The sequence below is a fragment of the Catharus ustulatus genome, chromosome 4 (assembly GCF_009819885.2).
Source record: "Catharus ustulatus isolate bCatUst1 chromosome 4, bCatUst1.pri.v2, whole genome shotgun sequence".
NCBI lineage: Eukaryota > Metazoa > Chordata > Aves > Passeriformes > Turdidae > Catharus > Catharus ustulatus.
This window is the reverse complement of record NC_046224.1, coordinates 67,538,913-67,561,465: the sequence shown is the minus strand read 5'-3', so window position 1 is coordinate 67,561,465 and position 22,553 is coordinate 67,538,913. Positions and strand designations below refer to the sequence as shown.

At 40.5% G+C, this 22,553-nt stretch overlaps 1 protein-coding gene across 10 annotated transcripts in view; it reads left to right on the top strand.

The window, feature by feature from the left end:
* The window catches only part of SOX5 (SRY-box transcription factor 5), a 624,352-nt gene extending 602,104 nt beyond the window's left edge, over positions 1 to 22,248 (top strand). For all 10 annotated transcript variants that reach the window (XM_033057697.2, XM_033057698.2, XM_033057692.2 and 7 more), the window contains 4 exons: positions 6,117 to 6,225; positions 7,072 to 7,245; positions 13,425 to 13,641; positions 16,855 to 22,248. In XM_033057697.2, the coding sequence (XP_032913588.1) occupies positions 6,117 to 6,225; positions 7,072 to 7,245; positions 13,425 to 13,641; positions 16,855 to 17,158 (804 nt within the window). In that variant the 3' untranslated portion in view covers positions 17,159 to 22,248. The remainder of the gene's footprint in view (positions 1 to 6,116; positions 6,226 to 7,071; positions 7,246 to 13,424; positions 13,642 to 16,854) is intronic.
* The last annotated feature ends 305 nt before the right edge of the window (positions 22,249 to 22,553 follow it).

Here is a 22,553-nt window from a genome sequence, read left to right as displayed (position 1 = left end):
CAGCAGTTAGACATGTAAACAGGATCTGGGCCATAATAAGGTTTGGACTGGGGTATAGTCAACATGCACACTACCTGTTTTGAAGTACCATAGCATTAATGTGCAGGTGCAGAGTCTGGAATGCAAATAATTCATCATGTGCAAACCTCTGGGCACAACTCTCACTATTGCCAGTTGTTCTCCTAAGTTCTTCCAGCTCTCTGTCATCCCTAATACCTGCCTACCTTGTGCTTTCCACATTTGGTAAGATTATGGATGAAAGTTTTAGAGCTCAGGCTGTTGTAATGTTTATTGCTACAAGAGGCAGAAGGATTGCACAGAAAGGCTACTTTTATAAAGTCTTCATTCATGTTAGGTGAAGGATAAGATTCTTACCTTCTTGTAGAGGTAAGGAAAATACGACAGGGTTGAATGGGTAACACCTGGTGCTACCAGCTTATCTAATAATATCTAATCTAATTTTCTGTCATAAAGTAAGCTTTTATTTTGCAATCATAGCAATTAATCTACTGGAAACTTTAAGATTTAGTGCATATTGACCAAGGTATGTGTTGGAAGGGTTGATACTTATAGACCCTTGTTGGGGAAGGACATGTGCCTCAGTACCACAAACCACATCAGATGCTGTCACAGGTCCTGCTCATCAATCTAAGATAAAAACTGTTGCCTCAAAACTCAAATCTATTTCAAAATACCACCCTTAGCATTTAGATATGGTAATAGCTGGACAAACTGTAGTTGGAGGGGAAGGGAATAAGTGAGACATACAAAAGGACTCTAGCAGGCAACCGTCTGTTTCTTTTTAATTTATTGACGCTGAGCAAAGGTAGCAGGCTGTGTCCATCTGTGTGTGTGCAATTCTTAGGTGCAAGAAATGGTCAGCAAGTTTCTCCTTGAAGCCTGTAGGTAAGTGTGTTTGGCTCTCTCCACCTTTTTTTTTTTTTGCCTGATCTTTCAGTTCCCTTGGGATGTGTAAAGCAGGAATATGAAGTTATGTTCTTGAACACTCCTCCTCTGGAATTCTACATTGGCTGTTTCTCTGCAGGCATCAAAACTGAGAGGAGAAATATTCCTGTCAAGGAGAATGGGGGTAGGGTGAGGGAAGCAGCAAAGTGGAGAGTGGACTGCTTTAGTGAAAGTGCTAACCTTGAATTATGCAGTAGGATAAACAGCTCTTGCCAAAACGCGACTCTAACGGAGTTCAGAGTGCCGGCAGAGTTTGCCAAATACCCCAGCCAAAAGGATGTCTCAAGGAGGGGGAGGAGGCATCCACTGCCATATGCCCAGCATTCACAGTATTCTGGAAGGGCTGTGGGGTCCTTCTGGAATGTAGGTGTGTAAATAGTCTCAGATGCAGCCCAAGCACTGGTACCGTGAACCAGTACAAGATGGGAGCAGTAAGGGCAGAGGGCAGTAGGCAAATCTATCAGGATGTTTTTATTTCTCAGGCATTCCAAGGTTTTGCTTCACTTTTATGTAGTAGTGGGAGGAGTTCTGGCAAACAGGATCAGGCTGTTCTACATATGTTTTGACTCTTCTTGTTTTATGTTTCTTCTATGAAAGAGACTGCAACCAAGTTCTTGTCATTTTTAGATCAGTGTTTTGTTAAACTATGACAGCTATCCATGACAGAGAGCCAACTAACTTTTGCAGCTGACCACAAAACGGAGTCTGACTTGTGGTGCTTAGTCATTTTTTATATATATATTTTTACATGACATATTCCATGTGTGTATGTGTTTTTGTTCTTTTAAATATAATTAGAACATTTCTAGGAGTTGTGGTACAAATCAGTCTTCTTTGGCAGGTTAATTTCTTTGATTAATGAATCAAAAACTTCTCATCACATTGTGGCTGTTGATGAAACCTGTCTGGTTATACTTTGTACAATTGGGCTATTTTGAGATTGAATGTTCCCTCCAGTATTATCTTCTCTGGTTTGCCTACTAGAATTTTAAATTATCCAGTCAACTGAGCTCTTGCTGCTTCTGCAGAGAGTCTCTCCTACAGTCCAGTAGAAATGATGATTAGGAAGCCCTTCATAAAGAAATAAGGTATTTATAAAATGTCTTTCAGCCTTCTGAGGTCTGAAACAAAATTCAGACATTTGGAATCACTTAATGTTTAGCAAGAGATGGCTATGTTTCTTCTCCTGGAAGGACAGGAGTGGTCCTTGCTGTTTTTTGGTTGGTTTTGTTTTGTTTTGTTTTGTTTTGTTTTGGTTTGGTTTGGTTTGGTTTGTTTTGTTTTGTTTTGTTGTTGGTTTGTGTTGTATAATTTTTAGAATTACCTGTCTCACAAGCAATTCTTCACACCAGTTTCCTGGGTTTGGACCAACCTTGCCTGTTACTCCCAACAATATTAGTTCTAGGCTGCAATAGATGCCACCTGGCATTTTTCATAGGATGAATAGCGTTTTATACCTGAAACAAAGGGATGTTCTGCTGGACCCCACATACTTGTACCCATTGGTTGTCACTGGCTGGGGCCTCATCTTGCTACTGTTTAAATAGCTAATCCAACACAGCAGAGTGGTGGCAGTTTTGGGAATATGTAATTTGATTTTGAATTATGATAGTGATGATAAATAGATCCTGGTTTTGTATAAACTTCAAATAATTGTGGATTTCTTGTCTGAAGTGATTATGTTGATGTCTTTGTCTGTTGTGGATTGGGGGAGTCTGGTTGGAACTGGTTGATCTTTAAGGTCCCTTCCAACCCAAACCATTCTGTGATTCTATGATTCTGTGAGGGGAGGTTAGGATAGCAATATCAGGAGGGTGCCAGTTTATTTGGGATCAGAGAAGAAAAAATCTTCTCTTTTGTTTCTTTGGAGGTTTCATAAATACTTGCCCATAAACTGAAAGACTCTGTAGAAAAGATAAATAGGTGCTTCCATAAATGAAAAGCAGGAAATCTTCAACTGAATGCTTTCAAGCAAAACAACATGGTATTGCTGCTTAACCCATTTCAAACATTTAGTGATTGTAAAAGTGTTTCTCTATGCCAAAATTGGGGAAAATCAGCTGCTGTGTGTTTAATGGGAAGAGCAAAAATCACAATGCTGCTGACCTATGGTCAGACTTTTGCATCCTGCCAGGGTATTGCTGATCTCTTTCTGCTCTCCTAAAAACATTTTGTTTGGTGTTTAGAGGGGCGCAGTTGGGTGCTTTGGGGTTTTTTTTTAATGGCTTGAGATTGAAGATATCTTAAAGATCATCTACCTCCAAATTCCCTGCCAAGGGCAGGACACCTTCCACTAGACCAGGTTGCTCAGAGCCCCATCCAGCCTGACCTTGGATGATTCCAGGAGTGGGATATCTATAACTTCTCTGGGCAGCATGATCCAGAGCCTCACCACCCTCAGAGCAAAGAATTTGTCCCTAACATCAAATCTAAACCTAGTATCTTTCTGTGTGAAGCCATTGCCCCTTGTCTTGTCACTCCAAGCCCTTGTAAATAGTCTCTCTCCGTCTTTCTTATCAGCTCCCTTCGGTTACTGAAAGGCCACAATTAGATCACCCTAAACCCTTCTCCTTTCCAGGCTGAACAACCCCAGCTCTCATAGCGTTTCCTCTTAGGAGATGTGCTGCTGCAGAGAATGAGGCAAGTGCAGACCTTAGACTTTTCAGCCTTAAAACATTTCTGAACATCAACATGGAAAAGTACGGCTGGCTGCTTTGATCCTCTGTTTCAAGAGCAATATCATGCAGAAGTTCTTTTTAGCTACCATTTTATCTTTGGTGGTTGAGTTACACATTTAAGTAGCAAGGTTAAAAGGATGGTTTCAGTACTCATCATGTTGCAGTTCTCCAGAGATCCACCTCCATGCATGGGGCTGCACAGAGCAGCCCCGGAGCTCCGTGCTCATCTGGCATTCATTCACTGCCCCCTTCCAACACACCCGTGCTTCCTCACTTCATCCAGTGTGGCTGTACCCCAGAATTCTAAACTCTGCCCAAGATGGAGTGCAGCAGAGCATCTGTGGGCTTGTTAAGTCAGGCTCTCATGAACCTGGAGTGTGCCTTGCAGGCAGCGTTCCAGAGTGTCCGCTGACCTCAGGAATCAATCAGATCGTGTCAGTGGAGCGTGGTTGGGAATGGAGCTACCTCTGACTCCAAGAGTTGCACTTACTGCCTAAAGAAGCAGCTGTTAAGCCCATGCCCTTTGTGCTCTCAGCTCTGTTTTTCTAAGAGGTTTACACATGCTTCAAAAAATGTCTGCAGCACAGTAACTCCCCTCCCCCGTAATATAACCAACAAGAGAAAATTATTTTTTACATTCTAGCTCGGTGGCAGTGTTTTAAAATGATTCCTGACATAAAAATTTTTGAACTCTACCACTACAAAGTGACAGTAAATAGACTTTTTTTTTTTCCCCTGAGGAAAAACTGTTGACTTCCATTATATATCTGCAATTGATTTGGAAGAAATACAAAGTCAAGTTATTCCTGACTTTTTGACTTTGACAGGCTGCTTTGGAAATGAGAGCTGAGTTTAAAATGATGGATCAAAGAGTTTAGTAAAACTAAGTACGTGAATAGTTCAGGTGCTTATTTGAAACTTCAAGCTTTCTGGACAGCATACTGTGCCTGGTAGTGTTATGGAAACCCTTTTGCTTGGAATAGGCTGAGTCTGTTGCATGAGTTTTTCCTGCAAAAACCAAGAGGATAACTCATCTTGCATGTTCTCCATGGTGAAGTGTCAGGGTACAGACAGAGCACCAGGAGTGTGTAAGGGATTCGTAGTGAAAATGAATGTGAGGAATAGGAAAGTTAACCTCATGTTCCCTAAACTCTGTGAGCATACAAAGTTGAGCAGGTTAGCCTTGTTTCTAGCTCTGCCTGAGAAAATTTTTGTGCAGTGACTTACATGAATTTGAACCAGTCGTTGAATTGCAGATTCAGGGACATCACTTCTCAGGAAGCATTTCTGTATTCACATTGTTCTCTTTTCTATTTTCTTATGTAACACAACCTGGTGACATTATTAGGCTATATGAAACAGCTGCCATGTGAAAACTGGAAGTTTTTTTAGTTTACTGATCTTTTAAAGTCAACTGGAGTGGAATAGAGCAGGGAAACAGAAATCTTTTCTTTCAGGAAGAAGCTCAAAAGAATGTTTTCAACTGGAGCCACTTCATTATCATACCATATCATGTCATTTTCTTAGCTTTGCAAAAGGCACAGTGCCTGAGATTTTGAAATGTTAGTATTGCTTCCCTGAAAGATTTATTTTTAAACATGTAATTGTCAGGAAGATAGAATGCTCATGAGCAAAAGTCATTGGGAAAACAAAAACTGTTGGAAAATGGAACACCTTTGTGTTTGTAAAGTCAAACAATTTGTGGGAAGTGAGGTGTTTTGAAGAGAACATTGGAAGTAATTGCCCTAGCATGTTGTTCTGGCAGTGTCTTTAGACACCACTGCAGCCTGACGGATTAATTGGCAGCACACACCAGCCTGTTGCAATCCAGGGTTCACAGTTAGTTCTGAGCAGATGAATGATGAACGGGGTGTTAGTACAGTTGGACAAAACAGTTTAGACAACAACACAAACTGCTGCCCAAGGATCATGCTTAAATTCAGGCTGAACCTTTCCCAAGGCCTGAATAAGTTCGAACTGTACAGGGGTTTTTTTTGCTCTATGGACTGCTTCCTAAAATACTTTTTCTTTTAAAAAAGAAACAGAGCAAAGCCATCCATGTCTCTGCACTTTGATTGCCTGCTAGAAACAGAGTGAAACAATAAATACATTGCAAAAGAGCATGTATTGCCTAAACTTTCAGACCAGCTTTGCAGTCCCAGGAACAGAGAGTTGAAGTATTCTTCAGATGTGCAGCCAATTTTATCATGCCTAACTAAGCCAATCTTTTCAACACTATGGAGTTTGCTTATCACTAGCTAATAAGCAAGTTTTAAAAGGGACTTTATGGTAGAGTCTGTAACCATATCTCTTCCAGAAAAAGCGTTATTATGTATTCCTCAATACATGGCTCAGTGAACTGTTGAGAATAGTTATCTAGCTTCCCTATTAACCTCCTAAATAACACAAAACTTTGGAATTACAACATTTAATTATTGTCCTGATCCAAATCCTGTTATCTTGCCGATATAGGACAAAACAACACTGGAGACCCTGACTCAGCAGCTGGCAGTAAAACAGAGTGAAGATGGGAAGTTCAGCCATGCGATGATGGATTTCAACATGAGTGGAGATTCTGACGGTCAGTACAAATGGCTTTTCCTTATTTCCAGGTTTGTGTGTGCATATCAATAGGATCTGAGGGAGAATCCAAGTGCTTTGGAGGCCTATGAGGAATACGAGCTGTTAGCAATAAGTGGCTGTGAAACAAGGCAGGAAGAAGTGATTCTTTGTGGGGTGTTTTAATTCTGGAGATGATTTTTAGCCTTCCCTCTGTCCACTGAAGGTCTCAAGATGGGACCAAAAATGTATTTCTGATAATAAAAGGGACTAAAGGAGGCAAATATATGTGGGGTAAGTGAGATCACACAGGGAAGCCATGAAGTGTAAACCTGATCCTCCATAAGTGCTGTGTGCTCTGCATCTGTGGGAGCTTTATTTGTTTGATGAAGCGAGCATAATGTTTATTTGTTCTCTGCTATTGCATATATTGTTAAGGAGATGAAAGCACAAAAACAGGCTAGTATGTAAATATTCATTTGCTAGTTAGAGAATTGCTTAAGAAGAAATGCGCAGTATTGCCATCACCCCCTCTTTGTTGCAGAAAAGGTAGAAGATAGGTGACATAATATGACCAGCATTTTGTAAGCAAGTAAGGAAGAAAATAAAAAGTAAACCTACATTGATTAATATATATTTGGTTTATGTAACTAAGCAGTAAATGATGACTTAGAAAAGGTGTTTAGTTACCAGGTCTGTACTATGTGATACTGAATTAATAGAATAACTAAACCAGGCAATATACAGTATATTAACCATATTGGCTCATTGTGAATACTGCTCATTCAGCACCTGACCCAGGTTTCTGATGGCAGAGGAAGCTGCATACTGAAACACAAGCTGGAAATGTTTTCCTCTTACTTTTTAGGAAGTGCAGGAGTTTCAGAGTCTCGGATTTACCGGGAATCCCGAGGGCGTGGTAGCAATGAGCCCCACATCAAGCGCCCAATGAATGCATTCATGGTGTGGGCTAAGGATGAGCGGAGGAAGATCCTTCAAGCCTTCCCTGACATGCACAACTCCAACATCAGCAAGATACTAGGTAAGAATGACAGAGCACCGCTCTTCCAGAGCTAAGCTGGAAAATATTCTGAGTTTAGCTGAGCACCTGACAGAACAGAATTGCTTCTTTCTTTCTTGCTCTTTAGCTCACTGCACCAAGAACAGCAGGGATATGAGTTTCCCCTGTGCTTCTCAGCACTATGTATTAGCCACAGCCTGAAATACTCTTGTGTATTTGTAATTGTTGAGATTGTGGTAGTGATTTTGCTGTGCACAGAGAGATGGAGTAGCCTGTAGTTCCCAGGTTCCCTTTTTAAATGTGGGGGTAATGTTTCTTTTCCAGAGAGCAGGAGTTTCACCTGACTGCCACAACTTCTCCAGTAGGATGAACAATGGCTTAGCCAGTTCATCTGCCAGGTCCTGCAGATGCATCTCAGCAGATCCCATGGATTTGTCCACCTTCAGGTTCTCAAACCTGATCTTCTCCTACAGTGGGTGGTTCTTCATTCTTGCATATATTGAAAAGAATTTTGAAAACCCCCCGATTTCCATATTCTCTACTCTTCACATCCCGATCAATATTTGTCAGAACATTTGTCTGCTGAATCCCATGCCAAAGTCTTCCAGCTTTTCACTATTTGATCAAATTCTCAGGACCGTGTTCTGTCTAAAGTTACTCCTCTGTCATGTGCTGGATGATGCAGTAGGTGACTAATGAGGCTCGCTGAGGCCAATGAATTACTTTTTGGCAGAAAAATAATACATCTGCGACCAAATTAGAGCTATTGCATTTTTACTGATAAAAACAGCAACAGGACCTAAGCAGCCAGTGGCTAAGCAGCAAACATGTTTATCTGTGCTGCAGATCTCGCTGGTTTTGCAGGCTGCTCAAGAGGTGTAGTGCAGTAGTAAAGGCAGCACTAACCAGTGGTCAGTGAATATGCCAGGTTTAGACTGGTCAGAGGTTTGAGGCTTACCTTGATTAGAGTGGGATTATGAAAAGTTAGCAGGGGCAAGTGGAAATGAGATAAATTGGTTGGAGAAGCAAAATGTATTGCCATGGATGGCAGATGTGATGATATTAACCCATGATTTAAAGGGTGGCATGAGATGATTAGATTAGTTATGGGAACAGGATTAGAAAGCTAAATTGGTTATGTTGATGGCAATATAACCTTATACTGGTTAAAAGCGATTATACTGGTCAGAGGTGTATGATGTGATTAGTTGGAGGAGAGGGCAGTAATAGTTTTGGTCTGTTCCTAAATTGAGAGTACACCTGGTTAAACCTGTTTTTAAGTAATCAACTTCAGAAATCAGCGAGATCATTCTGAATGGCCCTTTTCATATAGAAAGTACAAAGAGAGCTTGATGTTTTCCCTCTTAACTGATTGTTTTGGATAACAACCTCCGACAGCACGCTGCTAATTCATTCTGCTTAAAACAGGCGCTTGAGCTGGGCTGACATTTTATGCAGTCTCTGGGGATCCTGGTTGACATTTTAAAGGGCTTCTAAGCATTTTATAATACCCTAAAATCTGGTTTTAATAAGGCATTCTGCTGAAATTGTTAACATAAGGAATCACCTTTTACTATTTGGCGCTAGATCAGGGAGATATGGAGACATCTTTTTCTGATTAGATATACAGTAGTTGGAGTAAAATGTGCAAATTCGTTACAGATCCTGTTGAGGTGACAGACAGTATAGCTGACTCCAAACTCTCTGTTTTGCTGCCAGATATGGGGAAAAGCAAGGTCTGAGACAGTGAAAAATGATGTTTCTATTTCTTTACAGCATTACTTTTGATTTTTTTTCATTCTACATGTGCAATAGAGAGGGATGTCGTGGCATCTTCCTTCTTGACAGAAACATTACAAAGTTCTTCCCTCAGCTGCAAAAGACCAGTCTTTTGAAGTCAGCAGGGAGCTGTCTGTTAACTGGCATAGGGTGACCAATTAGAAGCTCACAGTTCAACTAGGTATTAAGGTATCCTTATTAGAAAGCCTCAATTTTTCCTTCCCATTTTTCCAGCAGCACTGCTACACACTGAGGTCACAGAGCTTGTTGTCACACAGAGTAACTTAGAGTTCTCACCAATTGAGGGTCATTTTTATAGTAAAATGAGAGGAGGTGCCCTTCCCAGCACTAGAATTCTCTAGGGATTATGTTTGACACTGTGGTATTATGTCTTGAGCATAAAAATTAGATACATGGATTTGTCACTAAATTCATCTGTGCATATGTTTGTCATCCATCTGTTCATTGCAACTTAAACTTGTGGATAATGATTTTTTTTAGTAAAAAAGTGCTAAAATGGGACTGCTGGACTCTCTCAATTTAATAATGCATTGTTTAGATATTTCAGTAAATATTTTAATTAATTTCACTGAGAAATCCACATTAAAAAATTAGGAAAAAAATGAAGTTAATTACTAGCTTCAGAAATTCTCTTGGAATGTATATGTGTGTTTATACAAATACATACAAATACCTATACGTTCTATAAGTGTTTTGCTATGTGACAATGTTTCTTAACCATAAAATCAGCCTGATTCAGGTACTCAGATTGAAAAATGTCAGTCTAATGAACTGAAAGTTAGAATGTTGCAAACAGCTGAAAATTCTTGTCAGAGAAACTTCACTTAAAATCAGCAGTAAGCAGAGCTCTGAACATTGCACATGTGTGCCTGGAGCCCAAGTGTCTGGGCATGGATGAGTGCTCTTTTCTGCCCTGGACTCAAATATTTGCCCCCTCTAGGTATGTTCACAGTCACACACAGCTGTGTGGGCACAGCTCTGACTGCCTTAGTTCAGTTTAGGGGTAGGAGCTGTGCTTGGTGCTGCAAAGTCTCTGAACACGTCTTTTTCTTCCTAAATACTTCAGCCACCACATCAGGGAGAATTGTGCTAGAATCCTGCTTGTCATTTTGCATGCATCCAGGGAGGGGACTGGGCTGTTTTCATAGTCAAGGAGAAAAGCCACACATACTTGACCCACTCAAAGCTTTCCAACACAGATGGTGAGCAGGAGGCTCACTCAGGACTGAAAATCTTCCCTTAAAAAGAAAAGGTTTCTCTAGTTCCTATAATCACACTGTGTTTGGGCTTGGGTTTGGCACTGTGCTTAGGTACCCATGCCTGCCTGTGTGTGTTTATAGACACATAAAACAATGACAAATAAAACTATTACGAGCCTATTTTGTCCAAATATAAGATATTTTTTTAAAGTTTTAATATGTTGATTGATGGTACTCATTCATTGTCATAATTTCCACCCCTTGGGTGGAAATTCCAAGATCAGAGTTACATATCCTTCAAAATTTCAGATGAAGACTGTTCAGAGAATTGATTGGATTATGTAAATTACTAAGAAAATAAATGAAAATTATCAAATGTGAAGAACAATGGTTTATCATCAGAAAGTGTGCCCTTTTTTAAAATCTATTTTGACAGCATTGCTTGTTTAATTATGTATGATATTTCAAAACTTACTAGTAAATTATATTTAGTATATTTTGTAAAAACAGTAAAGTCATTGTAAGAGGAGGTATCACTGCAGAAGGCACCTATTAAAAATTTGCTGGAAAGAGAGGTAAAACTACCAGGATTTTTCTTATATTTGAGTGTGCAAGCTCAGGAAGAAAAAATATAACGACATTTATATATAAATATTGTATGTGTAACTGTATGTACAGATATTATGCATGAAAATTTCATGTTTTATGGCCCCAATCCTGCAAAGGCTTATGTTGTTTGTCTGACTTTACCCACTACTTCTTGTCACATGAGAGGGTGTGAATCTGCCTGCCCAGATCAGACTGTAGGTTTGTAGCAAGTGAACTGGCACAGCAGAAGAGAAACTGTGCTGGAATAGAGCATTTTCATGGTAATTTTGTGAGAGCTGACTTTAATTTCTACCTTTCTGTGCATCTGTCTGTCTCAAAATATGTGTGAGTCCCTGCGTTGCAGATCCCTGCACAGCATATAAAGCAAATGTCAAGATTTGTTTAAAGACTGCAGTTTTCAACTTTTCTATTCATAAAAAAACCTGATGCAGCATCAGGAAAAGGGGCTGGGGCTGTTTTCCTAGGACGTTAGGACTTCAGCAAGTCTGGGATTAGGCAACTCTAGATTTCGGCTAATTCTTAGTATTTTCTTTGCTGAAACACCAGTGTGTCAGTGCCTACATGCAAAATTTGAAAGCACACCCACATCTGGGCATCTTCCAGAGCTCATCTGCTCTATCCTGAATTCTTAACGTTGCTCAGCACAGGTCTCACCTGTATTTCCATCTTACACAGCATTAGTTGGTGTGCAATGTTTTGACAGTCATGTGTTCATCACTGTGTCATTCATCCCCAAATCCAGGAGGTACTACATGTGGAAAGTCGATGTCATTTTTCTAGCCACTCTCTTTGCCAGAAAAAACTTGGAATAATTTCTCTGCAGGAGACAAAGCTGCTGAGCAGGATTCTGGTCACAGGGGTGCTGCCCTATGTAACACAGAGCCCTGCCACAAATCCCCACTGCCTCTCTATGGTATAAGAAGTGATGTGCAGGACTTTCAATCCAAACCCTAAAAGCCATCTAGCCATGCAGTTATGGTGCTGGGCCTAAGCTAATAACAATGTCATTAAACTCTTCCCCATTTCAGGACTAGCTAGGGGATGTCTACATGCTATATGTTGTAAACATCATGAAAAATTATGGTTTTGACTTCAAAGCAGTATTTGCTAAGAAAGGCATGCCCATTGCCCCTTTTCAGGACAAAGACATCATTGTTTATGCATTGCTTATCTCTGGATGTGAGGTGAGGTGGTACCAACTCTTCTGTCCAGAAGCCCAGACTGCAGCACAGAATAAAGTTTCAAAGATACAGGGAATTGTGTCAATAATCAGAAGGGGCCTTTCTAGAGGGAATGAAACTGTTTTCTTTCCTGGGAAAAGGATAACTGTGCTCTCTCTACTGCAAGTCTTGGGGGTACAGTGGGATAAGACCAGCCTGAGTAATAGCATGAGCTAACCATAAAAAAATCAGGAACAAGAGGAAGTCAAGTATGACATATGACATTATGAACCCATTAAATTGAGAAACTATTCAAACATTTTTCCAGTGGGAAACTTGACTATTTTCCAATAAAGTTTTCTTTCTAGGCCACAGGTTTCACAGCTTGAACTATTCCTGTTTTTTGAAATATATCTTACCCTGAAGCACTTCTGTATTTAATGGAAAAATAAAATTGGGCAGTTGATTCAAGAACTTTTACTTTCTGCTCCCATAATACACCCTTTAAGAAATAGTAGTTTACAACTTTCATCAAGTATTTGAAAACAAGTTTGAAGTCTTCTATATCCCTATCTCAAATACCCACGTTAACATAGGCAGAAAACAAGGCTACCAGCAATGAAGCCATAGTGCAGCTCTGGGGAGAAATGTGCCAGTACCCCAGTGCTTTTCTCTTCATGCATGACACAATAAATTCTTTAAGTTGGGGCTGGCAGTGGTTTCCAGGACTTGGTCTAGGAGTTAAAACCCCACTGACACATTGGGATAGTTTATAGCTTTTAGAGATATTGCTTTAGGGTCTTTGCAGGCTCCTGTACCTGACTGCAGAGCATTTACAGTCAGTTCTTATTCTGCTTCTCACCAACCTGGGAGCCAGAAAGACCTGGTGTTTGTCAGGAATGATTAAGCTGTGGACATGTGCATATCCATATCTGATTCCTTGATCCAGCCATGGATCCCAGTGACCAGACAGCACCACATGGAGTGGAGCCTTCTTTGAGCAGGTGGTGTAAACTGGCACATGGCCAAGGGACAGCATGGGGACACAGCAGAGCAGACTCTGTCTGTCCATTCCCCCAAAATTTACTGCCTTGTTTCCTGAAACAAAGTGTTAGGGGTTGCCCATTATCAGGATAATGGTTTTACTGCCCACCTGAATGGCCTTATAAGGTAGGTAAATTTCAGTGAAATATTGAGTCAAAATTTCCAGTGCCATCTCTCTCTGCATCTTGGCCATACCCAAGGGGTTTATGAGTCAAATACTAACAAGACCAGAACCCTCACTAGAAGCTCTGACAGATTCCCAGCCCAAAGCAAAATGGCATTAGGTGTCTTGTTCTGGGTGACCTACTTGTTTCTCTGCCTTGCAGTGTTTGGGGATGAGTAGCATCTCATCTTTTTCTTTCCCTTTTTTTTTGTTTCTTGGTGACAGGATCTCGCTGGAAAGCTATGACAAACCTAGAGAAGCAGCCATACTATGAGGAGCAGGCCCGGCTCAGCAAACAGCACTTGGAGAAATACCCAGACTACAAATACAAGCCCAGGCCGAAGCGTACCTGCCTTGTAGATGGCAAAAAGCTACGCATTGGCGAGTACAAGGCCATCATGCGCAACAGACGCCAGGAGATGAGGCAGTACTTTAATGTTGGGTATGGGACCTTTCAAAATTACTGCTCATTCCGTCAGAAATGAAAAAAGTAAAAATCAGGGAGAATTCTAAATTCTTAATTATACTTTATTGCCAAGAATATGAGATATTGCTAATAGAAAGTGAGAGTTATACTTGATAGCAAAGCATTCCTGGAGGAGGTTAGGCAGGTTTAGGGATCTTTTTGTTGTCTCTGTTTTATACTCATCTTAATGCCTCAGCCAACTGTCCCATTTCCACTCTGATAAAGAAAAAAAAAGGCTTTAAGATTTTCTAAAGAAATGTAAGTCTTCTTGTAAAGCCTTATAATTATTATGAGGCCTCAGAAAAAGTATGTGAATGAATCTGTGGCAGTACCCTCTTGATCTAAGAGTCGAAAATAGAAGCTGGCATTCGGTATGATCTGTGGCCTGCAAAAGTGATCTGCAAAAGGATTGCTGAACAGTCTGAACTTGAGCTGGAATATGGATGTGGCTCAGTTGATTTATATCAAGCTGCATTCACATAATGTGTATATTGTTGGGAGCGTCTTTCAGTCCAGCAAGTTAAATGCTTTCTGTTGAGCAGAAATTTTAAGACCAGTTCTGATAAATAGTTGATAGATCTGATTGATGTTATTAGAATAAAATATGCCTAGAAGACTAGCATATATTTTCCTTCTTTAGATAGTCCTTGGTGTTGGTTGCAGCAGATCAAAAAGAATCAGAAGTAATCAAATATTCCACAATATTTCTGTATTCACTTGAAAAAATTAAAAGCTACACAGCAATCCTAAAAAAAAAGGCAAGACCAGCAACAAGAGTGACCCTCTGAAATGATGGAATTTGTGTTCTGTTTCATCTTAATTTGGAGTCCATCCAGTATTAACTGGGTTACACATCTCTTTAGTTAATGGCTGGGAGTAGCAATAAAGGAGAGAACATCTATCCAGTGATTGTTAAGTGTCATCAGGCTTGTGTTTTAAACAGCTACAGTGAGTATTGTTAGAGTAAGCCGCTCAGCAGAGAAATTTGAGCTGCTTAACCCTGTGGTGCTGGCAGGTCCAGTGATCCCAGTGGTATGCACTGAAACAAACACAAGGAAGTCAGCCAACATTCGGCATCAAGAGATTAAAAATGAGGAGGGGGCCTTATGGAAAAAGACTAGGTGGCAACAGAGCCCCCGAAACACTGCTTATCTGGTTAACATGCATGCCGCATCATGGGGAAAAAAATTAACCTTGTAACATTCTGCCTGCAGAAATTCAGCTTTCCAAACAAGGCTGACATTGAAATCAAGACATTTCTGGAGGCAATTTGCACTGGGGTACCAGAGCACAGAACCTGGGGTGAAATCTTTATGGAAGCAGCTGACAGAGGGGCCAGTGGCTGCACTGGGGCCGGTGTGTGATATCACCAGTCACAGCACTGCAGTTACATTCCTGGCCTGTTTCCCATCTGTTGCAGCCATCAGTGCAGGTCATTTAGGGCTAAACTTCTAAACACCAGCCCAGCTCCTGCCTGGGCACTGCAGCGAGTGCTTGGTTTAACAGGAGCTGTGGCTGTGCTGGAGGTATCACAATGGGAAGGATTGGGAATTTTTTAATGTTCCCTATTTCAGTGTCCTCATCTTCAGTGGTAGCGTGGCAAGGGTGGCCTGCTGAGAGCCCTAATACATTACTGTCTGAGGACTGCTGCAAGGTCCTCTAGGCTGGACATCCCATAGAAATAGAAAAATACTACTCTTAAATTATTGAATATTTGAAAAGCACTCTGAAAAGCACCATTTAAGTGCAAAGTGTTCCTATTGTTAAATATTAAAACCCATTTAAGTGTGCTGAATCTTGTTGCAGAGATGCTGACTCCAGAAAACAAAAGCCTTCCTACTGAATTAAGAATAAAATGCAAATTAGATCTGCCCCCTACTTTAAGAGCAGTATCTGCAGCTGAGACAACTTGAGTTGTTTCAGAAACACGGAAATAAGGGCTCTGTGGAGGGATGCCTTGCTCAGATGGCAGGCAGGAAGTATCTGAAGATGCAGCAAGCAATTTCAAACAAGTATAAAGCTGTTTGGCAGAGGAAAGTCTTTCAGGATCCCTGTACTGTGTGAGGCTTACTGTGCAGCCAGAGCACAGACAGGCAGGGGAACAGGGAAGGGTTTCATTCTTAATTAAGAATGTTCATCTCAAAAGACTCTGCCTTGTCTCCTGTGGCAAGGCTTTTCAGTGCAGATGGACACACCGCTGATGACATTACAATGTGCAGCATGTACCGAAGAGAATTACTGCAATGGAATTACTTCATGCAGGAAGGAAACAAAAGGAGCATGAATTTTAAACCTCTAGGCTTGTTGGGACTCTGAAGCTTCTCAGGGAAGCAAACACTAGTATAACGCAGCTAGTGTTCTTGATGCAAAGGGAATTTCTGTGTCCTGGAATAATTCTTCTTTCATTACTGCAGACAGGTTGCCAAGGCTTAGATGCTGTATAAAGGCATCCTGTAGAAGAATTTTTCAAACGCTCGTGTTGTTTCCTTGCCTTTTATTTATTTTTAAATAATGTCCACTTCCACTTTAAGTCTGCCTTTTCCCAGTTTTATCCACTGTCCTTTGAAGAATCTGCTTTTCACTGCTGTTCCCAGTGGAAACTCTCACCTTCCAGTGAGAGACCTTTAGTGATCCATCCTATAAACTCATGTTGGCTCCAGAAAGCCCACTGTTCCTCTCCCTAGCAATGACCAGGTCCCTGATGTGGAATAAGCACTATCTCTGCTTTCTCCTCATCCAGTGGCATTTTCCTGCAGCACCTTCCCATTCCTGTGCAATTTACCTAGACCTTGCTGCACCTCTCCTGTTGGCAACTTATGTCTTTATGTCCTGTCCTGATAGCAGATTGGATTTTTTTAAAAGAAAGATTTTCACAATATAAGGGTTTTAACTTGGACCACTGTTGGCAAGAATGTTTATTTTTGGCTGGCACCAAGCTCATCCAGAAAAGAACTTTCCCTCACAAGGCAAGCTGAAGCTGTGTAGCTCAGGTATGGATTTACAGACGTGGGGTTTTCTTATCAGTGGAACTGATTTGGATTTGATGCTTATTTGTGGAGCTTCATTTGGTGAGTTTTGAATATTGATATAACAATTCCTCTGCATGCCCAAGAATATATGCTTCTGTACTTACCTTCCTTTTATTCCATGCAGCATTCCAACATCCTTTTCCTCTCTTCTTCCTGTCAGGCAACAAGCACAGATCCCCATTGCCACGGCGGGTGTAGTGTACCCAGGAGCCATTGCCATGGCAGGAATGCCTTCCCCACACCTGCCCTCAGAGCACTCGAGTGTGTCCAGCAGCCCAGAACCCGGCATGCCCATCATCCAGAGCACTTACGGGGTCAAGGGCGAGGAGCCGCACATCAAGGAGGAGATGCAGCCCGACGACGTCAACGGAGAGATCTACGATGAGTACGATGAGGAGGAGGACGACCCCGATGCAGACTATGGCAGTGACAGTGAAAACCACATTGCGGGGCAAGCCAACTGATTGGGGTCCCAGTGTCTCGAGACCTGAAGGACTTCAAGGAGAAAAGAAAAAAAAATAAATAAAGCCCCATCTGGTTTATCCTTGCCAGTGGCCAAGCACATTAACTTTCTCATACACTGACTGTTACTTTAACTGTTAGTCTTAACTAGTTGGGACATCAGCTGACTAATAGACATCAGCCTGCATCAGAAGAAAAAAGGCTCAGAAGAAAGGAAACAAAGACAACGACAACAACAACAGAATGATATAAGCTATGGGTAAAATAATGCCAGTAATTCAGCTGCTATACCCAAGCACTGAAGTCTTACCCGTCGACCTTTTATTATTATTATTTTTTTTTCAAATAAACTTTATGGCTGTTTGTTCTACAATGTTCTAGAAATTCTCACTCAGGTACACAGTGCCAACAAGTGGCTTGTGAATGTGTTTTGTTGTTTTGTGCTACAGTTTAAAGAGAAATATTTTTTTTTTTTTGGTAATGCACCTGACAGGAAAAAAAAAGATAAAATTCCTTTTAACCCCCTCTGTCTCCTCCTCCTCCTCTTCTTCCTCCTCCTTCTCCTCCTCCTCCCTGTCAAATCTGGGTCCGAAGTGTGTATGTGTGCGTGCCTGCGCGCGTGGCTGGCAAGGAAGGAAGTGGAGAGTCTTTCTGTTAACCCCAACAAGCATTTTATTTCAAGAGAGGACTTCTCTTCATCAGTTGCACACCATACTGAGTCTTTGAGCAAGTGCCAAATTTGTACTAAAGCGCTGAACTAGTCCAGTTTGCTTTTTTTTGGTTGGTCTCTTCTTGTTTTGTTTTTCTTCGGCTTTTCATTTGCTTCTTCCTCTGTCTTAAGTTGGGACAGTGTTATATCTTAGACAATCCTTTGAAGAATATACCAGCAGCTGGTGAGATTGGACATATATTTTTGGTTTTGCTTTTGCTTTTTAAAGGAAACTGTAGGTGCTGTTCTCAGGTGAAAAAAAAAACAGAGAGAGAGAGACACACATAAGAAATTTAGAGAAGAAATATTTTATGGTCTTGGATTTTCATATGGATGTGTTTATGGTACTGATAAGAATGATCTTGGACTATTGTGAGCAAAAAGCTTGTTCCAGAATGAAGTCCTGCACCCTCCAAATGACTTGGTCTGTAAGAAACCTTTTCTTTTAGTTTACACTTCAAGTGGCAGCATAAACAACAAAAAAAAGGCTTGTCCAAAATGTGGTTTGTTCTGCATGGGACACAGCAGCTGGAAATGTTACCTCCTTGCTGAGCTTAATTAAGTTACCACCAGCTGAGTCCAGTTCTGATGAACTCGTACCTTCGAGGTGGTTGAATAGTGATTTCTGATTCAAAAGGCAATTTTTTTTAAAACTGATTTTTTTTTTTTTCTTCTGTGCACTGGCAGAAATCTGTCTTTTATCAGTGAGATGTTTGTGTAGGAAGGAAGGCTAATAGCTATGAAGATATTTCCATATTCAAAATGAGGTTAGAAGAACTCAAACCATTGCAGCACTGAATTTCCCTCACTGCTGTCTCTCACAACTGAAAAAATTATTCTCCTCTGCTAAAATATTTCCAGTGTTGTTGTAGAGCACTTATTTACTTATTGCTTGGGCAGTTTTGTCTTCCTTGGTCAACGACAACCAGATGAGGAAGCTGGCTGGGAGCTGCTGTGTGCCCTGGAAAGGAAGGTCTTGGGGTTGTGCTGAAGCAAAAACCTTCCTCTGAATTCTTTTTTTAACTGAGGATGCCAACTTTATATTGCTTCCTAGTAAATTCCTACTCCCAGAGGGAGATGCATTGCTGTTGTTATCACTTCTAAAATTAGCCCATGCATCTTAGTGGCAGTGAAATCCCAGCCCAAGCACTCGCCAGAACCATGTCACCACTATTTGGCAGCATTGGTTTTGCATACAGTCCCCTAATCAGGCAAATTCAGCCCTTGATGCCAGATGCAGGATGAACAGGACAGGTAGGAAGGGGGGAATGCCTTTCTTTGCCTCTTGAAATCCCACTTGAATTGTAACTTGACCTCTGCAGACCTTGTGCAAAGCTAAAAGCAAATGCCATTGAAGACTTAGGACAATACTCCGATGAGCGGTGTGGACATGTGATAATTTTACTCTGCTACATCTCTTTTCTTTTTCTTCTGTTTTCCCTGTTTTGATTTCCACCTCTGCTTTGAAAAATTCTTTTCTATTTTCTCTCTCTCCGAAGATTTGCTCTGAAATTATACTTGGAGTAGCTGATTATATCCTTCATGTCAGAGAGGGTTCTTCTTTTGTATTTTATGACTGTGTTGGGGTTTTGTTTTTTTTTCAGTTGAACTGCCTCTTCTTGCTAGTGTTGAATGGTAATTATAATAATAATAATAATGGTCAGCTGTTCCCAGATTAGTAAATTATGTATAATTTATTTACACCTCCCCTTTTTTAACTTTATTTTATTCTGTTCTAATTTGGCAGTGCAGCAAATGAAGTTGTTAGGCTATTTAAAATGGATACCCCTCCCCACCTTACCTTTTTATATATATATATATATATATATATATACATATGAAAACAAATTGCTTCTTCTTCTGCTCACACCATTTCTCTTTCTTTTATTTTAATTTTGGCCCCAGCCATGTCAACTTCTGATGTTTATTATGATGGAGTGAATTCATGGGAGTGTTGTTTTCAATCTTAATTAACTTCTGCTCTCTCATCACTCATTTTAGTTATTTAATTACACCAGTCATCTACAGCCAATTTTTGAAGCACTCTGTTTGGATAAGAAGGAAAAAAAAATAGACAATTGTTTTTATATCATTATTATGTACAATGTGAAAACAGATATTTGCTCCTTTTTTTTTTTTTTTCCAAACTTTTCAATTTGTTCCCTGTCTTTGTGAACAAATTACTTCTGACTCTTGTGGGTTCACCTCACATTTGCTGGATGATTTCCACCAGGGTTTAGAGACTCTCTGGTTTAATTGTGTCACTTCGGGCTACCGGAATACTTTGTTTTAGCTCCAGGTAGGTGCCACTGTGGCAGGCAGGATTGGAGCAAGCCTTGAAGGCACAGGCTGGGAAAGCTCAGTGGGAAGGGGGCTCTTGGACTTCGGTGGGACCAAGTTTCAGTGCTGAGTTCTGTGGGAGCCACTCCTGGAGGCAGCCTGGTGTCTGTGGGCACGGTGGGACAGTGCCCTTCTCCAAGAGCCCCGTGCTTTTCACACCTCCTCATCCAGGGCTCAGCTGAATGAGCTGATTTTGTCCCATACACATTCCCTTCGGAGAGACTGTGCCCCAGCCTGGCCTTCCGTCCCTTGGGCTTTGGGAATGGATTTCTTTATTGAACTGTCCAATATGAAAACATAAATTTTAAAAAAAATTTACTCTGGGGTTCCCAACCAGCAAAATACTTAATGCCCATGCTAATGTTTTCTTCGGTCCAAGGATGAGCACTCATATATCCTTCAGCAGTAGAAGACCAGATTTGAAAATAGGGTACTGTTTGTCCCTCTTGAATTTTCTGGGGGGAGAAAAAAGATAAAAAACAAAAAAAGCAAAACATGCATTTATAAAAATTATCTTCCTGTCTTGTTTCTTTTTTTTTCCTGGGTTCTGTGCCCTGGAGCATGTAAAAAAACCAGGTTAGAAGAGATTAGGATTTATTAACCTAAAAGCTCATTGAGGTCCTAATGCCAAGGCGGGCTTTGTTCCCCTCTTCCCTGGGAACCTGGCAAGCCAGGATGCTCCTGGGGAGCTGCCTGGGATGGGAAGTGCAGGCCACCTCCTCCTCAATGGCAGAAGCCACCATGCATCTTGTGAGCTTGAGAAAGAACATCACCAGCAGTGGGGAAAAGAGGAAAAGAAAGGAAAAAAACTGAGGCACTTGCTTCTAAGCTCAATTAAATAACACAGAGTATATCCTTTTTTCCATTTATTCATGCCTTATATTAGTAAAATAGGATTTTTAAGTGCATTTAACATCTTTATCTAACCGTTCCGCTATATTAATCAGGCCCCCAGAAAAGAACACTAGCTATTATTATAACATTTAATTAGTTTTGTAACCAAATCCTCTTATTATGAATGCATATAGAAAAAATTCTTTCTTCGAAGACATTATTTCAAAGATTTGGTTACTGCAGTAGACTGTCTTTAATTAAATCATTTTTTAGAAAGTAAATTGTCTTTAACCTTTTTACAGCACATTTTCAGAGCTTTTTCTTTTTAATCCAAAGAGATGAGCTGTTATTGTCCCCGAAGAAGCCTCTGACATCACATTTGTAACATCAAAAATAATTATGCTCCATGGAAATGTAGGTCTTCCTTAGCAAGAATTCATCTGCTGTAAAGAAAGGCAACTGTGTGGTATCTCGGACGTTTCAGGGCATGATGTGTGGGATAGGAAGTTTCTTTGTCTGACCACTTCTCGGTAGAACCATCCCTTCCATTTTGCAAATAACTGTGTAATTCACTAGATGTGAATTCAAGTGTATCCTCAATCCACAGGGCATGGGCTGTCTGTTTAGCTTGGTTTATATTTACATTTTTTCAACTTTATCTTAACTTGTCAGTTTCCCAGACTGAAGAACATGTCAAGTTTGTTTTTTCTACTGACTGATTTCTCTACTCCCCAGTGTTTTTTGTCACTGGTTTGCTGAAACAGTATTTATATAGCTCCACTGGCTCTAAAGCTCTTATCCTTCTAACGTTTTGGATTTTACAAGTGAAATGAAAATAGAAAAGAAATAGAGACAATCAAATGCCTGGAGCTTAAAACAAAGTATGTGCAACCTACCATCTCACTTGAAATTTAATAAAAGAAATAATTATGTAAATATAACATAGAGTTATAGATTTATATTTTGTTCATAACACATAGTGTAATATAAGTTGTATATTTTCATGTTTTGGTTTTATGTTACCATTCATGCCACAATAAATGAAAAAAACAGGAGTCAATGTACTCTTTAAAAAAAATACGATGTGGATTGCCACCATCCTGGGTTTTTGGTTTTGTTTTTTTGGGTTTTTGTTTCTTTTGCATTCCCCTTTTTCAGTATTACTGCCCTGCAAGGCACCAATAAAACAGCAAATGTGTTCTTTACCTATCCGGTGGTCTGTTTCCCACTTATTATGGCAAAGGGTGTGCTGGCACACTTTCCTGTCAAGAGAACAAAACAGCTGGGCTCAAGCAGCAGAAAATGAGATTTAGATGCAGCTTACCAGTCTGCTCTGAGATTCAAAATTTTTATCAAATCACAGGACAAAAAGATCACCCCATCTTTCAAGTATTAGCATTAAAAGGAGAAGCTGGTCCCTGAACAATGTGGCACAGTGCAATTTCCAGTTCGTTGTCAGGACAATTAGCAGAGATGGCCGAATCCAGAGGTTTGGCCCATGCCCACCTTCCCAA